This window comes from Stereum hirsutum (assembly GCF_000264905.1).
Source record: "Stereum hirsutum FP-91666 SS1 unplaced genomic scaffold STEHIscaffold_3, whole genome shotgun sequence".
NCBI lineage: Eukaryota > Fungi > Basidiomycota > Agaricomycetes > Russulales > Stereaceae > Stereum > Stereum hirsutum.
The window spans coordinates 437,416-459,074 of NW_006763133.1; the positions used below are offsets into that span (position 1 = coordinate 437,416).

The following is a 21,659-nucleotide window of genomic DNA, read 5'->3' on the forward strand; positions in this document are numbered from 1 at the left end:
TTGGGCTATGTAAGTGGATTGGTAACTTTGAAGTCATGCCGTGAGTTTCACAACTGTAGCAAGACCTGAAACAGCTCAGTGTTTTTATTCATGCAAGACAGTGCGCGTCAGACAAAAGAACGAACCGTTGTAGTAATTGTACCTAACAGCATTTTGTTCGGACCGCATTGCTAGACACACACTGCTCACTCCAACTGCATCGACACATCAATTCCGATGATCTCAAGAGGGGAAATCATGGGTCACAAGCTCATTGATGAAGGATAATAACCGTGCAACGGTCTGGTGCAAAGGGACAGAAACAAGTCGAAGGCCGGGTGCGGAAAACGAACAACCATGGCCGGGAACTCCCGAGCATTTCCGCCACAGCTGGGCCATACTTATTCACGACTCGCGCGACGACTCTATACAGAACTCAAGATCAAACGGTCAACAGAAACTGAATAAGTTATCATACATGTAACATAATCGCTCTAATCTCGAGCAGTAACCATACACGAGCCGTCGGTAAGATGGGTATCCTAATATGCCAAAGTAACGCCTTTGCCCTCAAAAGCATCCCACTCGTGCCCAAGAAGCCTCTCCGCTATAAAGTGCGCCACATCTTGTCGACTAATCGTATAACCGCCCTTAATCGCCAGATCACCCTCTGACCTGATCCGATACTTCCCTTTACACTCCCCCTGCGTCAACAATGCCGGCCTCACAATGACCACGCCCTTCAGCTCTCCCTTCCCTGGCAATCCCGCAGTCTCCTTCCAATTCCCTGCGAGAATGTGTTCTTCGGGTTCGGGTTCGCCGAGCACGTGCGCGAGAATTCTTTCGGCACCAAGTTTGTCGTTGTGAGGGGAGTGTAGGGTACGATATAGGAGACGAACGGCGAAAGGGAGTGTGGCGTTACTTTCGCGTGTAAGTCCACTCGATGTGAGGGCTACGATGCGTGGGGGTGTAGAGGTGCGAGGCATTGTGGAGAGGGCGTTGAGGAGGGAGTGGGAGCAGAGGTCAGGTGGGTCAAGAAGGAGACCACCATTTAGGTGGAAGGTGGGATAGCCGCCTAAAAATGTAGAGTTCAACGCCACAATTCCGGGGAGCGTCAGATAGAAAGAGACGCTGCGACTCACCAACGGTGAAGAGTAGGACGTTGACTTGTCCATCAAGTTCCGGTGAGGAACCTGGAACGGTTTGGCCGGCTATCTCCCAGCCTTTACGGACATCCGCCTTCACTAGCGCATCTCCCTTCACGATTCGGGCCTTGCCTTTCTTAACGAATCCTTGGATGTCGCCGTCGTCGTCGAAGCAAGAAGGGTTCCGGACAAGGAATGTCACTATGCAGCCTTTACCTGTGGGCGACCTGTCAGATCCATGCAAGCTAGATGCAAAAGCTACACAGGAACTTACGAAGCAGTCTGAGGCTAGCATAGTACCCGATGTTACGTGAGCCGCCGATAGTGTAGACCTTCATGATAGTTGAAGTCATGGCGAATAATGGTATGAAAGCCAAGTGATATGAAGTAAGGTGTTGGATGTGGAAGGCGGAGGTGAAGAATGGTCCTAGTCAAAGCGGCGGGTGGTCCGTTTATAAAGGTAGCTTCACGGTGAGGAGGGCTCCGCTCCGAGTCATCGCTCGAGCGGATGAATACGTGTTCCCTGTATGTCGCAGCAGTCGCCCAGCCTGTATACGTGTCGACTAACGACCCAGAGACGACAAGCGTCCAGCACGCCGATAGCATTCGCGTCGTCCATCAGTCGCCCACCAGCTTCCACTGTACACTGTGAAAGACAACGCGGCGGCAGCCAGGGTGACAAAGTGCTAAACGCTCTCGCACGCAAATGGCATGCTGTGTTTAAGATTGAATGCCATCTGTATCGCTCCAAAATTTCAGCAGACGGTCACAGACATCGACTTCAGGTTATGAAATGAGGCCTAAGCGACATCAACAAGGCAAACCATGTTCGTGATGGGCACAGGCAGCACAAGTAGCCAGAGGGAAGGAGAGGTATTTTGCCACATGTTGGAGGTTGGAAAGTAGTGGAACGGGCAACAGAGGCGATGCGAGCTGCCCATCCAAGTGCCCGGGGTCCTGGGTGGCAATTGTGGCGATCAGTACAGTGTAGGCCCACTCCTTGATCCAACCCCGGTCCTTGATCCGCTGCAATTCGGTTGCCCACAGCTCCTCTCCCTTTGGTATCACTCCAAAAAAATGTGAATACAGGATACTTGAACACATATCAAGATCACACATGAGCCTGGCTCGTTGTTGTAAGGGGGAATCATGTGGCGTGGGGTTGGATCAAGGAGTGAATTTTTGTGGCGCTCAGTGCCACACCACCTTTTGATCTCCCGAGAATGCATATTCACCTTGGGCACCCTGTGTAATTTATTCTGAGGACCTTAATAGGTGCTTTCGACCCTAAAGCCAACAGCTTGAATGAGTGTAGAAAGGGACGCGAGAAAATGATTTAAGTCTAAGTGGCGGATCAAGGAGTGGGCCTACACTGTACTCAGAGAGGAGTCGAGGTTCTTGGGGGTCAGTCGAGTGCTCGGCAACCACCGCTTGATCACCGCAGGTGGGAGTCGCCGCTTATCCCCAACTTGTACCCTTCGGTCAGGACCATACAGTGGTACAGTAACAACACGAAGTCAATGATCAAGTCCATGGCATACCGAGGGCATCGTATCCTCGAAAGCTATAATTGACGTCTCGTGATTGTCTTTCATTGTATTCCTCTCGATGATCCGCCGCTTCAGCCTAATCTCCATAGCGCTAGGTCGAAAAGCGTTGTGCTGAAAGGATACCCTTCTCTCTCCCTAGGTAAAGTCTCAATCTGTTGATATTTTTCTTCGGCAGTCCCTCCAGCGTCCTCTCTCAGTCATTAAAAAATTGAAGCTGACTCTAAAATACTTGAGAACAGCTTGATGCGGTGAGTGGCGAGAAGTCGACATATATTGTTTTCGTAAGCTCAGTAAGCTCATTCATGTTCCCTTACGCTGCCAGTATCCTATTGTGTGCTGTCGTGCGTCTGGCGATCCCGAAGCAGTAATGGTACTCATCCGCTCATCGTGGTTTCCCGTTCTTCGCTAGGAAGGTTTGGCTGTCTAAAGGGCTGCACGGAAGCGCAAACCTCTTCCTCTTACTCCTTCAACATCGCAGGCCCCTCTAGTTCCCTCCTCCGCTCCGTTAACTAAGCTTCGCCATAATGAAAACATACTAAATCCGGCCTCGCTTCCTTCCCATGTGCACCCACGCCGAACGGTAACTTACGACCCAAGGACTACCGCCTACTCCCACTGCTGTTAGCGCTTCAGTCCGAGCCATCGCAGTTCACACATATTCCTTCACGCTATTAACCCTCTTCCGGTTTTGTCTCTCGGCGCTACGGTCTCAGTGCGATACAGATATAACATAGGAGTGAGGACTATGTCAGGTATGTTGAACTTTATTCACTGGGAACGAGCGCTGAGAGGTCTCACCAAGCCCGCACGGGACGAAGCGAAAACAATAGGGTGGCGGAGTGGTGGCGGAGTGTTTTATTGTCTTACGAGGTATGTTCTTCGTTAGGGCTGGTGTGAGACGGGACGTCAGATTCACTTTCCACGATTCGTTCATGGGTGCCACCTCCAGGAATGTATCCTCCTATTGTGATCTACCCAATGTGCTCGGGAAATCCTGGTTTACACATAGGTTTACCGCTCATCCGAGTCCGATTTAAGCCGGCTTGCGGCTCGCAGACAACAGCGGTGGTGGAAACTTTTGTCTCGCTTGAGAAAACGCGCAATCTGGATAGCATCGGGGCCGGTGATTAACCGAACGAAAGAGCGAGACCTTTCATTCATTCGAGGCGTTTGTCTTTTAAGGTTTTGGTGCGTCCGTTGAGCATTGGTCCCCGGCCGACCTTCTCCCTGAGCTGAGTTCGAGATTCTTCTTTCCGATCTCTTACCACATTGAACTTGCCTTATGCGACCCTTTTTTCTTCCCCTTCAAGCTGGTAATCCCCATGTCGAGGCTTGTTCACTACTCGGTACACCGTTTCTCAGGCACTAAAGCGTATCTACAGAAATGGTGAAAGCCTCCTGGATCACCATAGTTATGTGATTGACAAGGTTGATATCGATGGGAGTCTGTTTATCTCCTATGCTCCAGCCACGACTGAGGCGGTATCGTTCAATTCTCGCGAAGTTTGTCGTCTTTCGAAGGTCGAGCGGACCCTGACGTACGCAGGCTTATTGCTCGTTCGCCTCGAGGCCTCGGAGACCTGGAACGCTGGACGCCTCTTCAGGCCTCGTGTATGTCGGAGTTCTTCCAGCTGTGCACCACTGCCATCTGGCTCAAGCTTTCCTCCCATTTTCTCCCCTGCGATCGTTCGCCCGACGTCGACATCGTGCCGTCACTGGACGCTCTATCCTGATATAGCTCGGCGGGGACTCGACAGGCGCGCGCAGTGATAGAAGTTGTGTGAAGCGAGTACACCCATCGTCCGGTGGTTCGTGGACTTTGATGTACAGTTTGATGAATTTTAAGCTCCCAGACTTTCTGTCGATGAGAAAGCTCTCATACTTGATCTGCCTACTCCGTTTGTCCGCGAGAATTGCGGTGTATTAAATCGTTCTGCAATCTTCATTTTCGGTTATGCATTCGCCTTAAACTTGAGTTCACGGGAGACCTTCGCCGGGGTCAACGGTGTTTGGAGAGCGGAGAATGGACGGTTATCAAAGCTCCAGACCGCACAAGACCTATGTCACTACAAACAGCGCGGTTGAGATGGTCGTGTACCTTACCCGATCTCAGAACATCCTGAAGGAGCGTGCGGAGATGACGATTTAGCCTTGTTTTGGAAATGTCGAGAGATTGAGAAAGGGGCCGGTCGGGGTAAATTCACAATTGTGATCGAACCGGTCGAGAGCAGGGCGCTGCGTTCACGTTGAAAGAATAAGAGTGATATACGTGCCAGTCGCAAATGCGCTCTGGGCCCAGCACGAAGCGAGCGCTAATAGGGTGCTCAAAAGCTCTCGCAATCTCGCAGTCTGGCAGGCTGCCTGCAAGCCGTCCGGGCGTCTGAGAAGTCTTCTGTTCGGAAAACCGGAGAATTCTGTTGGAGCGAGGAGCGGTGTGTGTGATATGGATAGCGTTCTTACGGACGTGGCTGGGGACGGCTGGATTGGGGGGCTATTGAGGGCGCGTAAGGCAAGGAATGGTAAGGACTGGGGCACAGGCCGTATCAGGCCAGGTCTCCCTCCGTCCCTCCGTGGTTCGCTGCCTGGGTGTCATAGCGGACGGTATTTATAAAGCCTGTGGTTTGAGACAGGCTTTATCCCACTTCTCCTATCCCCCGCGCTCGTACCCACCCCGCGTTCACTCACACTATCACCCCCTCTCATCTACTCTCACCCACCCTTGCATACGCGCAAGCCCCTACCCACATCACCGCGCCACCCAAGTCTATCCCATCCAACCTACCCAGCACCATGGCCGGAGAGAACAACCAGAACCAAAACGAGCAAGCCAAGAAGTCTCAAAACCCATCAGTAAGTACGCCTTCCTGCTGGGCTCCTCTAACCTTTCCATGACCCGAACCACAACTGACCAAACAACTTGCACTCACAGAACTCATCTGATTCTAACCAGTCTCCTACATCGGACAACGACTCTTCCAAGCCCAACCCGTACCTCGTCCCCGCACCCGTACCAGGAGGGCTCAGCCCACCGCCTTACCACTATAAGAAGAGAGACTCGGGAGGTAGACAATGAGTGTCTTTGCCGGCGGTACTTCTGTATGTGGGGTAATGTGCGTTCGAATCTCACTCGATCGCCTCTTGTAAACGGCCTGGCTGACCTCGGATCTCTAGGAAGTGAGGATTCGATGAGGATGAAAACGGAAACGATGTCGAAGTGCTCGATATCCACGGACCTTTTGACGATCATGACGACTCACTAGGATGATGCCCATGCCATGCCCATGTAGCCCCAGTTCAGGTCTGTTGTGTTGAGTCGAACGCTATGCTACTTTGTTGTACTTGTATTATATCATGCTTTCGCGTATACCCGCACCTTGGAATCCATATGCACTGCTCTTCTATACGCGTTTATAGAAATATACTTCATTCTGTGAAAAAAAAGAACAAGAGGGAACGAGCTCGATGTAGTCGTGTGGAGGCAACTTTGGGGAGCGCCCACAAAGCGCGCGACTTCGGGTATGGCCGGCGGAGCTTCAACCTCGTTTTGACGCGTCGTCGTCGTCCCCACCAACTTTGCCCGACAACTACCATCTCAACGCTGTTACTTACCCCCTTTCTACCAGTACTTTGACCGTCCTCATCTTTGCTTTCTTCCCTTGTCGTATTTGCTGTTGATTCTGGTTTCGTTTTCTGGCATTTTCTGACCGTGTTGTCGGGCGTGAGCCATCATGTCCACCTCTTTTATTGGGTGCGTACCCTGTCTCCGGATTTTAATGTCGGTGGTACGACTATATGTTCGGAGAGTTTCTCTACGAACCAACACAAGCGATGAGAGTTCTGGTCATATACATTTCAGATGATCATTCGCTTGAGCCACCGGTCATACACCGTGACGACGTGTAGACGTGTCGTTTGCTGTCGGCGCAGTTGACGAGACGTACTGACGATTCTTAGTGCAGAAAAACCATCTCCCTCATCTCCCATTCGGATGTACGTTACCGTGGAGTTTTGGCCGGGATAGACCCCGCTGCGGCGACCATCCAGCTGTCTAATGGTACATTTGCTTTCTCTTCGCTTTTGCGCTTCGTCTGCTCCAAATCATATGCTGATTCTTCTCCCGTGCTTTTCCCGATGGTGTGCCCGGTTTGTAGTTTATTCTATGGGCACTGAATCACGACGGTACGTGCTTGACACTATGCTCTTTATAGTCGATCTTTTCTTGTCCCTCTATACCCTGTTCTTTATTGTCTATTCGAACCAAAGATGAAACCAATACGGATGTAAACGAGCACAGCTCGGTTGTCCGAGAGCGCATAAACCCCATGTGGATATCCCGTTGCCTTCCTTCTGACCTTCTCTCTATTCTCCCACAACTCTCTCTCGCCTACTGGCTTTCACTTCTCGCACTTTCTTGTCTGTAGTCCATCCGACTGACGTCCCTGTCCGCATTGAAATTTCACAGGCCGCCAGCGGATTTCATCCCGCCAGTCCAGGATCCATACCAATATATCATCTTCCGAGCGTCTGAAGTGAAGGATCTGTCGGTGGACGAGCAACCACCACCGCAGCAGAATATCCATAATGATCCTGCCGTTCTGAACGTGCGTTCCGTTCCCATCTTGCTTTCACCCCTTCTGTGTACGAGTTCCTACTCGTTCTCCTACTTTATGATCGAAATCATTTACGGATGTAAGCGAGCCAAGCTCGTGTGTCCGAGAGCGCAAAACCCCATGTGGATATCCCGTTGCCTTCCTTCTGACCCTCATACTATCCTCTTATTTCTCTTTTTACCTCACCGTCTCACCACGCTAACTCGCATCTTCATGTAGGCCGGCAGTGCTTACGCCGCGCCCTACCCACCTGCGCAAAATTTCCAACAATCCCCTCAACCCCCCGCACAACAACCCCAACAACGTGCTCCCCCTCCAATCCAACAACAGCAGCAGCAGCAACCCCCGCAACCTCAACCGCAACCCCGTGGTTCCGCCGCTGCAGCTGCAGCCGCCGCAGCCGCCAACGGTGGAAGCCTCAACTCTGCCGCCGCCTCTTTACAGAGCGTCGAACGCGCGCTCGGTGATCTCAGAGTCACGAACGGAGGCGGTCGTGGAAATGCGAATGGAGGAGGAAGGAGGCGTGGTGGACAGCCGGAGATCAAGGCTGGGGATCTGAGGGTTCCTGCGGCCGATTTTGATTTTCAGAGTTCGAACGCGAGGTTCGATAAGGCTGCGTTGGCGGGTGGGGTGAGCGGTGCGACGGTGCTTAAGACTCCGAAAGTGAAGTCTCCGTCGCCGGGCGCTCATGATGACGATGCGAAGACGAACCCGTCGGATGAGTCGGAGGATGATGAGGATGATGATGAAGAGACGAAGAAGAGGAAGGAGGCGGAGAAAGAGAGCGAGAAGGCGTATAACCCGAAGGCGTCATTCTTCGACTCGTTGTCTTCGTCGACGCAGGGACAGCAGGCACAGGGAGGCGGAGGGCATGGAGGCGGACATGGAGGAAGGGGAAGAGGCAGAGGAATGGGTGGCAGAAATAGGAGGGAGGAAGAGAGGGAGAGGAACGTGGCGACGTTTGGGGAGCCGGGTGGGTTGGGGCTTTTGGGTCCTGGTGGGTATGTACCTGGATGGGGCGGATACGGGAGAAGAGGTGGTGGACAGGGACAGGGTGGCAGGGGAAGGAGGGGCGGATACTATGCTGGGATTGGAGGTCGGTAAGAAGTCACCTGTGTGGATGATTCATTTTGCTGGGTTTGAGATTACGATTCCCGCGAGGCTCTCGCATGTTGACGTATTGGAATGTGAGGCTTGTACATATGGGTGGGAGGACAAGTAGCGGATGACGAGCGACGCAGACGAGCAAGGAAGTAATGTCGTGCCCTTTTGGTGGTTGTGTGGTCGGTCTGGTGGTTGTGGCGAATCATTTGTCCCTTTTTCTTTTTGTTGCTTTGCGACCGATTCATATGAGGTCGAACACCCCGTTCTCGTACGTCGTCTGTCGTGATAAGTGTGTGCCTGCCTCTCCCCCAACGAAAACTAGTTATAGTTGAAACTGGTCGAGTATAGACGGGTCGCAGACTACGCGACACTAATAATACCACAGGTTCGAAACTATGTCGACATTCACTAAACGTGTCCCAGGGTCCACAATTTCTCGTTATACCAAACAACTCTTGAGAAAAGAAAGAGAGATCGCATCGTCTCGCTTGAAGCAAAATATAATCCATACATAATCAAAGCGAACAGTCCCAAATCACCTCCACGAACACGAATAAACGACATGCTAATGCCATACCTACGAAACCACATTCTCCAACCTAGTCGCGTTCAGTACGCCCCTCCCGAAGCCCGCAGCCACCGCACTGAACCCATTGTCTTTCACATCCGCAAGGAACAGGTCGTGCTGATCCGCTAGCTTCTCGTTATTCCTGCGGATTTCGCGTATCACGCCGTGGGCGCGAGCGCAATTCGGGCATTCTGTCTCGTGTTCGGCGACACATCTATAAGAAAAGAGGTTGAATGACGCATGTAGGGGTTAATGAAATGAAGATAAATGGAGGTCCAAAAACGAACCGTTGGTGGTACGAGTGGTTACACATAAAATGCACACTCGGGAGATCGAGCTGGCCTCCACAACGCGAACACTGCGCGACATGGAATACTCTTGGATGATCTGGATCGGAAAGCTCTTTGACTTGTTTGAGCTTTGTCTCCGTCTCTCCACGGTACGACGCGATAAGTTGTTGGTCCTAGTGCATTGCAAAGAAACACGTTCAGTTTTGGCGTGGTACAAAAGAGGATAAGACGCACGGTGTTGATCTCGTCTCTCGCTTCCTTAATCCTGCCCATCAGCCAGTCCTTCACAAGCCCTACGCTCGTTACCCCATTCCTACTCAACACCTGCACAACAGCCAACGGCGGCATGATCGTCTCCTGATCGATCACATCCAATACCTCCCTCAAGTCCTCCTTATGCCTCGACATCACCTCTCCCGAACTCGTCAAAAACCTCAACACCAACGGATAAAGATACTTGTTCTTCGGGCCATACTTCTCCAAACACCTCATCACCTCTCCCGAAGCCTCAGCCGCAGACGTTGGATCTTGATCCTTATCCATCCAGAACCTGAGCACATCTTCGTACATTCCTAAGCGTTCCCAGAGCAGGACGAGACCAGAGGTAAATTTTCGGGTGGAACAGAGGATGAGCGCATGAGTAGGATCATAGGGGATCTTGTCGTCCTTCAGGAGCCTCAGTGCCTTGTCGCCCATAGCACTCTTCCCCTGCCCCTTCCTCTGCACCTGTCCCTCCGATCCCGCCTCTCCAACACCTGACAATGTAAGATAGAGCTCCAGCAGCGTATTCCAAACCGCTTCCTGATCCTTCCTCTCTGCCTGTTCATCAAAGTCCGGCTCCTCGTCCACAGAGCTTGGCAAGGTCACGTTCTCATCCATTGTCTGGCCCCACCGTTTTAGGGCGACGGCCTCCAAGAACACGACGAACTGTTCTCGGTGGCCCACAAAGTTGGGAAAGTAGAGCCGAGGTGAGGGCCGTTTGACGGACAGAGTCTGTGGTTTCGAAGTCGACAACAGGCCTGTTGTGGTACCGTTCGTGCTGGTAGCTGAAGGTGGCGGTGGCGTGGAATCCCTCGATCCATCGATTATGCTGTCCTTGCGGGCAGTCTCCAATGATGGCTTGACAGTAGTGGCCGTGATAGTCGATGCAGAGGAGGGTTGCGGTAGATCTGAGGCGACAACTGGTGAAGGGGCGATGGGGGCTGCCCCACGGCTGATGGCGAGGTAAGACAGGTATGATGCGGTCGTCGAAGTGGCCGTGGCCTGCTTAACGGGAGACGTTGGTCGGTCTTCAGGATCAAAGGTGAGAGGGGTTGTGCTTGTGCATATGTCGATGAGGAGTTGGGTGGTCTCGTTGGGCAAAGCGTCGAGCATAGCGCGTCCGTATCTCGCAAGACTGTGCTCGGCCTGTTTAAGATGTCAGCATACGATATGTTTCGATTAGATGATGAGAATCCGTACCGCCTGTGGGCCCAATTTTCGCAAGTATGCCAGTGCATCGGCGAAATTTCCCGCATCCTCAACCTGTATCCTTAGATAATCTTCGTGCCTCTCCCATCTCTTCGCCAGATACCCTGCATGCTCAAAGTATCCCGCTTGCCTGCACACCCGAATCGCAGTATCCAGATCAAAAGGGAGCTCATCCTTCTCCTCTTGAGCGTCGTTCTCCCCTAAGGGCGAACGCCGCGACTCTGTCTTGATGAAGCTATCCAGGCGGGCCACGTCTTTGAGCTTTGTATACGTGTTGAGTAGAAGGGTCGTATGGTCCGAATTTGCCACGCCAAGGTTATGTAGTTCTTGGAGGTAAGTGACGAGATTGTGTATCCGTTGAGCGTCGAGAAACTAGTGCCGGGAGAATATCAGCCAAGTCCACTCGCAACGTACAAAGGAACTACACACTTTCCGGACGACATAGCTTGGCTGGACGTAACCGATTGTCTGCAAGTACTGTTGCATTGCGCCGTCGTAATCTCCCTTACTATAATTACTGTCGCCGAACTGCCGATGTATATCCGCCAGACTCGACTCGTCCAGTCGTTGCGTTTTGGCCATGTTCAGCGCGGTCAGATATTGTGACTTCCCATATAGGAGGTTCAACCTCTCTCCGGTCGGTTTCTCCCGTAGACTGACGAGCTATAAAACGCCACCGTTCGTCAGTCGAGAAGATACACACAGAAGGCGAGAGGTAAAAAGGTTCACCTTTCCGTCGTTCGGAAGAATGTATATTTGATCCCACTGCGAGATGACCTGACGCACACCCTCCTGGAACGCACCAGAATACGCGACGAACTTATTCTCGAGATCAAAGACGGTGACCTTGGTGAGATCTGCGTTCCCTGAAATGGATTCATTACGCCATAGATTCCGTACGGTGGCGGACGCTGAAGTCGCGGTTGGGACGAATGGAGGAGAGACGATGACTAGGTAGTTTAGGTGCGTATGGACCGATGACTTGTGACCTGCAGGACGTATCATCAGTCAGGACAAACATTTGGGAGCGGCATCAGAGTAGTATCATACCTTCATACGCAATCGACGCTCCCCTGCCCTCAATGCCACATATGAAGACCGCCTCGTCTCTCGCCACAATTAGGTTCTGCGCCTTCCAATCCATAACGGCACATCCCACCGCCGCACCAACTTCGTATACCTCGCTCGGTGTGCCTCCACTTCCCTTTCCCGAGACCTGATATGACCGGACACTGTTCGTCGTGACAATAAAGAGATGCAGAACATTTGGGGCGTCCGGTGTAGGTTCTTTGAATCCGAGGCCAGTGATAGGTTCTGTGGGCGATTCGTGGATGACGCGTGGTTTGGGGAGGGCGGTGAGAGAGGTAGAGGTGGAGAAGATGGATTGGTCAAGGTGGCGGTAGAGGAGGACAGTGCCGTCCGCGAGACCGATGGCAAGGTATGAGAGTGTAGCGGAGAGGGCCATGGCTGATACCTTCAAGAAAGTTCATTAGTCCGTTCAACGAAGAGACGAAGAAGTGACTCACTGGATGGGGGCGGTTACTGTGCTGGACCTTAATGGACCGCAGGAGTAACGGAAAACCATTCTTGTCTGTCTTCTCCAAATGCCACACCTTCAATAGTGGTTGCCTCACTGCATCCTCTTCCTAATTCTCGTTAACTTTCCTCTCTTCTGTTGCATCCATACACGAACAAGGAAAACGATGCTTACCCCGAGCGTGATCAAAAAACCCCGACGCTCTACCATATGCGTCACCCGTCCTCCAACATGCGCAATCCAACTCATGGCAGGTTCAAACTCCTTGTTCAATACGTGTAAACTCCCATGGATGTCCGCAACGAGGATCCCGTAGGATGAAGGGCAGACTGTGGATATTTCGTTGGCGCTCTGAGGATTGGTCAACTGCGGGGAATTGTGCGGGCCTGGGGTAGACGTACTCGTAGGAGATGTGGGCTCTCTCCCAAGTCGTGTGTATCCTTGACTGGTACGACGTCGAAGAACGCGAATTGTTTGAACTAGAACGCAGCATGAACATTGAGTTCTGAATATCTGCGTGTATGGTAGACAGAGGACGTACGGCTGGTGCTGCTGCACCAGAACTCAGAGATGAAGTCATGTTTGCGAAGTCTCGAGCCACGCGGGAAGTGGACTCGGTGTTCAGTCCTGTGAGGCGTTCGTCAAGCAAATTTGGTATATTGAACGTCCTCCAGTGTTGTCGTGATTATTTTGACCACCTTGGACGCGTACACGACACCAAGCAAGCAGAACAGCTAGTAAGTGCTAGTCAAGTGAGAGAGCCACAGTGAAAGCGCGGTTGATCCCGCTTGTAGTGCGCCAAGTTATTTTGAGCTCCGAAAGGCACCTACGTTTTAGTTGTAGTGCGACTACAATTTAGTACAAAAGCCCAGAACGGCACACCCTACGCCACACTCGCAATTGGCTTCGCGGATGCTGTCATTCCTCCGGCTGTACGGAAGCCTGCCCAACTCCCTAAAACGACACTTAAAGCACACAGGAACGCGATCACTATTAGAAAGACCGTCAATCAGAACGAAACCGAAAGTTTGGAAGATTTCTTTTTGTTGTTTTGAATTATCCATAGCACAGATTCGACAAGAACCCGAACTACAACGACGCACACGCATCTCCCCAACACTCACCCACCCTTGGCCATCCAACTGGACCCCTCGACTGTTACCCGCCTTGTCTAATTCGCCCTCGCCGTCTTCTTCGTCCACCCCAGCCCGTCGCCAATGATGCCGCCACCTGCCACCATATCTATCCCGCAATGCTACACCTCTGCCGCCGGCTACGAACGAAAACCATGGGATGGACACCCCGGATACAGTATCGGTATCCTTGGGTTGCGTGTGATGACAATGGATGTATGAGGCTAAAGCCTGATAGGTTTAGGAACGCGATAACCTGACTACAATTGGATAAGGTCAGCGCCTGGTAACGAAGCGGGGGACACAGCCGAGGGTAAGAGACGCACGACGCATGAATAAGTGGTAGGTAGGAAAGAGCACCGGCGTCGACGGTACTGAGAATACGACGAAGAAGACGGCGAGAACGAGACGAATAACTAAGCAGAAACGTTTGAAAATTAGTAGTGCGCAGAAAGGCGGGAATATCGTTCAAAACATGGCACACCTTTCGCAAGTTGAAAGGGTCCGAGGTCGGACAGCCCGACTACCACGAACAGTCTCCTCAACAGAGAAGGTTCGGGGAGGCGACCTAGAGCAAAGGACGACCTGAAGAACCGACAATAACCACTCGAGACGCTGGTTTTATACCCGAACCAGACGCCTCAAAGCGTGAGAATTAATCACACCAGACATGATGCTATCCCCGGCCAGACTGTCGAAAAGGTATTGCGACTGGGAGCGTTATCTTCGCCTATCGATGTCATGATCCGTACAAAGAGAAGAGGAAGGAGGTAGTTTGGTCCTGTAGGATGGCCAGACCGGTTCAAAAACAGGCGGGGCAGATACGGGACCTGAAACTGAAGGAATTGGCCGGAGTGGAATGCGTACCATGGGAGGATACGCAAGTCGCCGCTTGCCGAATAAGTAGATTCCTTTGGCTTGAACGGTTTTCCACTTTGAACGTGTACGAATCTATCCAGGGTTTTATGCATGAATAGTATCTGAACTTCCTGCAGGACTTCGGCGGTGTTCTATGTAGCGTAGTTAAGGACTGCATCCGCTATAGTGCCTGTCGTACGGATAGCCCGAGACGACCTACAAAACCCTTTTGATTAGTCAATGACCATTCCCAGTGGATGCTTGTCGAATGAGTGGAAGAACGTTACAACAGCCAATGGAACCCGGGACCACACAAACGACGCACCTCCTGGACCACCAGAATTAACACAAGCGGGTCCCTATTGGGAGGCGGGTTAATGGGTACGAACTCCTTGTAAAAGAGTAGTGAGTGATTGATTGAAGACCGCACAGCCAATAGGATTTTGAGCCGCATGAGCCAAGCGGAAGACGCCACTGGTGGTGCGTGAAACGAATTACATCTATTCCGGTCTCCTGCGCTCCTGTGGAGTTCGCCAGCAGCAGAATTCAATGGTGAGTAGCGTGTTCACAGAAGCCGTGTACAATGAAGCTCTTCCTTATCGGATCAAGACAGAGGCCTTCCTCGACTGCTGGGAAGCACAGGAAGATAGGTCATATATCGAGAACGTGTTCGCGTCTCTGATCCCAACGCTCGTCATCTGGCAAGTCCTCGAGTGGGCTTTCCCTAGCTGGATGACACTATCATCGTCTAATCCCGCTTTTCCTACCCGTTGATGATTGTTTAGTGACAAGGTGAATGTTGGAAAAGTCACGAAACCGCAGCCTCATCGAGAGTGTAATGCTGAGTGGAATTGCGATACCTTTGTGATATTAAGGTGGCTGTATATCAGCCATATGGTCTCCAGCTATGGGTCGTCTTCGTCATGTGTGCGAGTGCTCACCCCAACGCTCGATTGCAGATAGTCATATCGTTCTAGTCCAGCGACACAAAATAGACTGCTTCACAACTCCGGTGGAGCCGAAGATAAACATGAGCCGCTTCTGCTTTTTCGTAGGTTTGCTGCCGTGGAGGATATACAGATTGAGAGGACAGTGGAATGCGGAGGATAAAGCGGTGTTGAGCACCAGAATTCACCGCTTAATAAGTTACGAGACGAGTCTGGCGGCGGCGAAGGTATCGCGCCTCCAGTCCGATCCTCGACGAAGCAGAGTACACTTCAGGAATCCGGCACGAACCATTATCGAACACCTTGCAGAGGGGAACACTATAGATACTTCCAGTATCATGATCCCCAGCTCCGCCGATGAAGACAGGGTGTTCCGAGTCCCTTGAAAGCCTATAAATCGTTCCATAAGCAATAGTCACCGAAAACCAAAGTCAAACCTAATCCGGCGAACATAGGTTATAGTTAAGCTTCAGACCTCAAGACTTGGGTTTGACTCTCACCACAGATTGTCAGCGATGATTATCCCAGATATCGGGACGTGGGCCTGACTCCTGCCAGTGAGATCGCGTGCTGTCGTGTCCAACTTGACGAGAATTCGAAGGCCTCAAAACAGGTACAGGGAATATATCCAGCAAAACCAGAGAGAACCACGTGCACTAGCAAGATAGAGGAGGGAATAAAGCAATCTAATTTAGTATGTCCGATTTCTTTCATGAGGCATAAAGAAGTCGAAAGCCTGAGGTCGAAACTGGAAAGAAATACGGCGACTCCTTCAGGCATCCGGTCGCCCACGTGGCGAACGAACGTCTTCCGGCGCTATTGCCCGACTTTCCCACACTCCTCTCCGACTAACCCCTCAGGTGAGCTCGTCGTGTCCCACGTTCCCGACGCCCTCCAGCTCATCGTCACTGTCATTCTTCAGCCAATAATTCCATCACAATGTCCTTCCTTGGTATGCGCAAATGGCCCGTACCCGTACGTTCTACTCACGTTACCAGCGTTTCCGCTCACTGACAGTGCGATATTGTTGCTTTTTGTCCCGCGTTACACGCACGTCGTATCCTAACGTCCTCGTCATTTCTCTCTGTTTCGCCTACGCTACACAGGTCGTCAAGCCCATGTGGCCATTCTTCGCTGCCTCCGCGGTGACCTACTATCTCGTTGCCCAGATGCAGGACATGGGTGTTCGCTGTGCGTCACTTCCTCTTCTGCCTTCTATGCTTTTGTCTGACCTTGTTTTGCGTCTTCGTTCGCTATATCACCTCCTCGTCTTTCTAGCCGAGCAATGGAAGAATGACCCCCGCAACCCCTACGTTGCTCAGATTAAAAAGGAGGAGGCGCATCACTAGAGAGGCTGGGATGGATTGTTAGCGTTTGTGGATAGGTTTCGCGCAATAGAATTGCCCGTTTCACTCTCCATTGCGCGTTTTTATATGGCTATCGACAGGCCTCGCTCTCTTAAGCTCTTGAGGGTAAAGTCGCGTTCCCGGCACCCAACAATATGGCGAAGAATACTGCATCTGCTACGCGCCAGTCGTCCCCCATACAAAGCATCTAACAGCCCTCCTGTGTCGTGCTCCGAAAACTCAAGGCCTTCCAGGCTGTTGCTAATGGGATTCGATGCTATCCGCCAAGTCGTCCCGCCCCGGTCAACGATGCGCCACTTATGTCCTCCCGGCAGCCATGCACTCAAGACATACCCGCCACATGCATAGTCGACCTCGACGAGAATTACTCTGACAACAGCCTGCATCGTTCAAAGCATCACTCTCGATAGTCACTGCTCGTCTCATTCTCCGCTCTATCAGAGAGGAATAACGAGCACGATTCAAACCGCACCCATGCTCTCTCATACTCCACGACCATCACATTATTGTCTGGTTCATGCTTCATGAAATTGTGCTCATGCTTCCAGATATCCGTATTCTCCACAGAAGCTGGTCAAGGTGAACACCCATGAACATTAACAACAATCACAGTGAGGAGTAAACATACGTATAATCAGAAGTATGAGCATGAATGAAAGGAGAGGGATAAATGAGCCGTCAGGTCACGATAATACAGTAACAACACGATGTACACCACTAAAAGTAAAACATTAACAGAAAACTGGATCTCAAGCTCGCCGTGGCCCACAGTACTGAAAACGGTGGCGAATCGAGATGAATACACAACTAAAATGTGACCGTAACCACGAAACGATGCAAACGACCACGACTGTCAACCCGCACTCGAGTCCAATCAATCTCTTTATCTCATCCGGGGACCCACTACCCCCGTTCCAACCTCCCCGCAATTCCCTCGGCCTCACCCCTCGCCTGGCCCAACTCCGAATCCACCTGCATCTCCTCCGTCTTCGACTCGCCCTCCTCGCCCTCCGCACTCCCCCCACTTCCGCTCGAGCCCGGACTCCCATTCACGTTCCCCGTCGCTGCGCTCGCCCTACCCGCCACGGCCTCCGCCTCCGCCTGCGCGAACGTCCTGAATGGGCTCGGAGCAACCAACGGACGATGAAACCTCGCCCTAAAATCGTTCGGGTCCTGTGCTTGTCCTGCAGCAGATCCTCCGTCTCCCTCTATTCCCGTGACTGCTCCGTTCGTGTTCACGGCTCCATTGTTATTCTGTTGCTGTTGAGCTTGGTGTTGATGAGCCTGGAACTGAGCGGCGGCGGCGGCAGCTGCGGCCGCCGCTGCAGCGTTCGGATCTGAAATGTCGACGGGCTGGTGGGGGTGAGGTGGGGTGGGATAGGATGAGGAGGGGTCAGAAGGGTGGGGAGGCTGCGGTGGAGGGTGAGAAGGATTTGAGGCGGCATGGGCGGCATAATGCATTCGACGCTGGATAATGGCAAGGTATGAGATCATATTGAACATCGGTACGAATGTAAACGAAATCAACAAGCTTCGGGCCACAAAAAAGGATAACGCGCCGCCACACGACAATGAACTATAAGATTTTAAGAATGAACTCACGTTATGATCCCACTGATCCCACGCCTGAGCGATGATCGGCTCCAAACTCGCCAGCTCGTCGTTCGTCATCTGGAGCGTCCTCAGCAAATGCGCCTTCAACAACGGCGCACAGCTAAAACTCAACAACAACGTGCTCGCGAACGTTTGCCCGCCCAATTGTCCCGGTCCACCCGGAAATGGTGGCTCCTGCGGCATACCAGGACTGGAATGTCCAGGCGCACCTGGAGGAGGATGTTGTCCGAGCTCATGCGGGGGTGGCGGTGGCCCAAGGTGGTGAACAGCGTGGGCATGGGCTTGAGCGACGGCCTGAGCTTGAGCATGAGCGTAGGCGTCGGCTGCGGCGCGATATTGGTCGTCCATGCCTTGTACGAGCTCGTTCCCCATATCAAGACCCAACTCACGCAACTTCCTCTGTTTGACTAAAGCCCGATGTTTCCTTTGCCTCTCCCTTGCCGCCGTCCTGACCCTGTCTCGTCTCGCGACCTCCTCCGGAGACATTATATACTCGTCGTTGGAGCTCGTCTGCACGGATGTCGTCTGTACTTCCGGTCGAGATATTTGTACCGGAATCGCATCGATATGGGAAGCTTCAGGGGGTGGCGGTGGGGGAGGAATATGGTGCTGCTGAGACTGTAAGGGAGATAACGTCTGCGGTTGTGGTGGTGCAGACACCGACGGTGGTTGTGGTGGTTGTGGTGGCGGCTGTGAGATCTGCTGCTGCTGTTGCTGTTGCTGTTGCTGCAGAACGTGCTGCTGCACGGCGGGTGGCATGGACGCGGCGAGCGCGTTCTGGATGTTATTGTTCCTATCGCGCTCCCTCTTACGCCGCTGTCTCTCTGCCGCCTTTTCGCGCTTGTTACGCTGAGAGGGAGACTCGTTCTCTCGTGAGATACGCTGTTTGCGTGGTGAAGAGGCTGGCATCGATGGGAGGGAGTCGGGAGAAAGGCCCTGTGAGGTTGGATCCATTGTCAGTACAGGAGTCCGTTGAAAATCAATATTTCGAGCTTCGAAATTCCTTCGAAATAAGCGAATAACTTGAGAATAAACGACAAGAATATATTCTGGTGTGTCGAGCCTATGCGCGCGAACGAGGCGGGCAAAGGAACAAGAAAAGCGAGAGCGAGACGAGCGGCGGGCCTTTCGTAGGTGACGGGTTGTGACGAAGAGGTGACGGATCGTAACCAAACAGCGTCACACACCGTTTTATACCCTCGTGAGAATGGGGCCACACCGCCGGTTACGCCACATAACCTTTGTTCTCGGCTGAACCACTGGTGGAAATAGCAACATTTCATGTACTTTACTTGTATCGGATACTTTCTTCTACTCTAATCTTACTCGCTTATACATTCTACGCCGTTCAATCGTACTCTCAGTTCTTGATTTCCTTCTTCACCATACTCTCCCTTGCTGGTCCGACACCGATCCACTCAACAGGTACACCAAGGAACGACTCGATAAAGTAGATGTACTTCTTGCAGTTTTCTGGCAGTTCGTCGAATGTGGTGGCCTTTTCGATAGAGGTTCTCCAACCGGGCAGAGTGACGTAGGAGACTTCGACTTTGCCAAGGACGTCCAGGTCGGCTGTGAATTTTACATGCGGGGTCTCATCAGCACAGACCCACGACAATGGTGTAGCACAGTGAGGGACGGGTGAGGGTAAGGCGTACCAGGGAACCCAAGGATCTCCTTCCCGTCCACAAGATATTTCGTCGCCACCTTCACCTCTGCAAGGTCATCCAAAATATCGAGTTTGGTGAGGTTGATTGAGTCGTAACCGTTGATAAGCATCGAATGCTTCATGACCACCAGATCCAGCCATCCACACCGCCGTCTCCTCCCCGTCGTCGTTCCAAATTCTCTTCCGACCTCCTGGAAGTGCGTTCCGACATCCTATATCACCCAGCCACTCATCAGCTCTCTATCACGAAATCACGGAGCACCAGATGAGACGAGAGAAGAAAATACGAACGTTCAACTGCTCCGTAGGGAACGGCCCACCGCCAACTCTCGTCGTATACGCCTTCATAACCCCGATCGTCTTCCCAATCTTCTTCGGTGGGATACCGAGACCCGTACATACACCTCCGATGGTGGTAGACGAGGAAGTGACGAAAGGATACGTTCCGAAGTCGAGATCGAGCATGAGCGCGTTGGCACCTTCGACGAGGACGCGTTTGTTCTCCGCGAGTGCTTTGTGGAGGTAGACTACCGAGTCGACGACGTAGGGGCGGAGGCGTTCGGCGAGAGCCTAAAATCACAAATACACCCATACGCAACATCACATAACAAGCATCAGCAGAAAAATAAGAAAACATGAGGAGATGACGTAGGAAAGAATGGATACGCACCTTATACCTCACGATTTCCCCCTCGGTATCGTACTCGAAATGCCCATACCGCTTGAACCTCCCCTCGACTATCTTCCGGAATTTCTCCGCGAACGTGTTGTGGTCAAAAAGGTGATGCACGCGCAGGCCAGATCGGGAGGCCTTGGCAGAGTACGCGGGGCCGATACCCTTCTTGGTCGTTCCGATACTGTACCCATGTAACAAGAATTGGCATCGTTTCCCGATACAGATATACAAGAGGACAGGCCTACCTCTTTCCGCCCAGCTCGACCTCCTTTAATCCATCAACGATCTGATGGAAGTCGAATACGAGATGCGCACGGTCGGAGATGAAGAGTCTGCCCGTGCAGTCCAAGCCTTTGATGAACATCTCAGTGTTTCGTTCGATGTGCGCAGGTAGAGAATGAAAATTCAAGCTTAACTGACCTTGCTTTTGCAGTTCATCCAACTCCACGAAGAATGAGGGAACGTGCACGACGACTCCAGATCCAATGATACCAGTGCACTCGGGGTTGATCAATCCTACATACAGGACATTATGAGCCCCCTCCTCTTACCTTGTCTATTCTCTATCGCCGTTATGAAAGAGAGACGTACCAGAAGGTAACAGGTGGAACGCAAACGTAGTCTTTTTCTTCTCCGGTCCGATGGGCACGACGATCGTATGTCCGGCGTTGTTACCACCCGCACAGCGAGCGCAGACATCGAATTCGGCGGAGAGGATATCGACGAGCTTGCCCTTGCCCTCGTCGCCCCATTGGGAGCCGAGGACGACAGTCACTGTATCATTCCATACCCATAATGCGCAATGCGTAAAAAGGGTCGAAACGAGTCAGTTCTCCGCAAAAGTCGAGGTGGGGGACATTATTCTGGGTATAAGGAAGAGAAATAAAAGAACGTACCGCTCATAGTCGCCTATGCACCCAACAACTTCGACTGTATATCTACAGCACCAGCGCAGGTAAAGACCAGATGTTACAATGACTCGTCCTGAGTGTACTGATTGATGTGTTCTCCGATAGACAAATTCCGAGCCACGGCCGATTTTTAGAGGAGTTGGTACGTCCCAGAAAGGAAGTCCTCCATCAAAGTTCGTCGGCCGGCACATCTCCGTTCCGCCAGCTCGGTGCGTCGATTTCCTGCTTTCG

General features: G+C 52.1%; 8 protein-coding genes across 8 annotated transcripts; 4 read left to right on the forward strand and 4 right to left on the reverse strand.

The window, feature by feature from the left end:
* Positions 1-521: 521 nt before the first annotated feature.
* Positions 522-1,462, reverse strand: STEHIDRAFT_51043 (uncharacterized protein; the record flags this gene model as incomplete). The annotated part of the gene is made up of 3 exons (XM_007300376.1): positions 522-1,054; positions 1,122-1,340; positions 1,399-1,462. The coding sequence occupies 3 exons, from the start codon at positions 1,460-1,462 to the stop codon at positions 522-524; spliced, it is 816 nt and encodes a 271-aa protein (XP_007300438.1).
* A 1,172-nt stretch (positions 1,463-2,634) lies between these two features.
* On the forward strand, positions 2,635-3,363 carry STEHIDRAFT_118739 (uncharacterized protein). The gene is made up of 3 exons (XM_007300670.1): positions 2,635-2,813; positions 2,914-2,922; positions 3,104-3,363. The coding sequence occupies exons 2-3, from the start codon at positions 2,918-2,920 to the stop codon at positions 3,297-3,299; spliced, it is 201 nt and encodes a 66-aa protein (XP_007300732.1). The 5' UTR covers positions 2,635-2,813; positions 2,914-2,917; the 3' UTR covers positions 3,300-3,363.
* A 2,089-nt stretch (positions 3,364-5,452) lies between these two features.
* STEHIDRAFT_118740 (uncharacterized protein) lies at positions 5,453-6,091 on the forward strand. The gene is made up of 3 exons (XM_007300671.1): positions 5,453-5,524; positions 5,604-5,784; positions 5,846-6,091. The coding sequence occupies exons 1-2, from the start codon at positions 5,465-5,467 to the stop codon at positions 5,745-5,747; spliced, it is 204 nt and encodes a 67-aa protein (XP_007300733.1). The 5' UTR covers positions 5,453-5,464; the 3' UTR covers positions 5,748-5,784; positions 5,846-6,091.
* A 175-nt stretch (positions 6,092-6,266) lies between these two features.
* Positions 6,267-8,649, forward strand: STEHIDRAFT_118741 (uncharacterized protein). The gene is made up of 5 exons (XM_007300672.1): positions 6,267-6,422; positions 6,634-6,728; positions 6,826-6,853; positions 7,137-7,275; positions 7,504-8,649. Exons 1-5 carry the CDS (start codon positions 6,403-6,405, stop codon positions 8,386-8,388), a joined length of 1,167 nt encoding a protein of 388 aa, XP_007300734.1. The 5' UTR covers positions 6,267-6,402; the 3' UTR covers positions 8,389-8,649.
* Positions 8,650-8,965: 316 nt separating this feature from the next.
* STEHIDRAFT_128534 (uncharacterized protein) lies at positions 8,966-12,833 on the reverse strand (the record flags this gene model as incomplete). The annotated part of the gene is made up of 11 exons (XM_007300673.1): positions 8,966-9,170; positions 9,244-9,419; positions 9,481-10,653; positions 10,708-11,088; positions 11,146-11,379; positions 11,446-11,705; positions 11,767-12,190; positions 12,243-12,362; positions 12,428-12,604; positions 12,655-12,732; positions 12,795-12,833. The coding sequence occupies 11 exons, from the start codon at positions 12,831-12,833 to the stop codon at positions 8,966-8,968; spliced, it is 3,267 nt and encodes a 1,088-aa protein (XP_007300735.1).
* Positions 12,834-16,153: 3,320 nt separating this feature from the next.
* On the forward strand, positions 16,154-16,540 carry STEHIDRAFT_51229 (uncharacterized protein; the record flags this gene model as incomplete). Its single annotated transcript, XM_007300394.1, has 2 exons — positions 16,154-16,382; positions 16,470-16,540. 2 exons carry the CDS (start codon positions 16,154-16,156, stop codon positions 16,538-16,540), a joined length of 300 nt encoding a protein of 99 aa, XP_007300456.1.
* A 607-nt stretch (positions 16,541-17,147) lies between these two features.
* On the reverse strand, positions 17,148-19,303 carry STEHIDRAFT_165957 (uncharacterized protein). The gene is made up of 2 exons (XM_007300674.1): positions 18,161-19,303; positions 17,148-18,025 (listed from the first exon to the last, which is right to left on the reverse strand). The coding sequence occupies exons 1-2, from the start codon at positions 19,124-19,126 to the stop codon at positions 17,462-17,464; spliced, it is 1,530 nt and encodes a 509-aa protein (XP_007300736.1). The 5' UTR covers positions 19,127-19,303; the 3' UTR covers positions 17,148-17,461.
* Positions 19,304-19,423: 120 nt separating this feature from the next.
* Positions 19,424-21,547, reverse strand: STEHIDRAFT_91943 (Adenylosuccinate synthetase). Its single transcript, XM_007300675.1, has 8 exons — positions 21,414-21,547; positions 21,109-21,291; positions 20,938-21,033; positions 20,763-20,868; positions 20,512-20,698; positions 20,133-20,411; positions 19,831-20,053; positions 19,424-19,744 (listed from the first exon to the last, which is right to left on the reverse strand). The coding sequence occupies exons 1-8, from the start codon at positions 21,418-21,420 to the stop codon at positions 19,533-19,535; spliced, it is 1,293 nt and encodes a 430-aa protein (XP_007300737.1). The 5' UTR covers positions 21,421-21,547; the 3' UTR covers positions 19,424-19,532.
* Between the last annotated feature and the right edge of the window lie 112 nt (positions 21,548-21,659).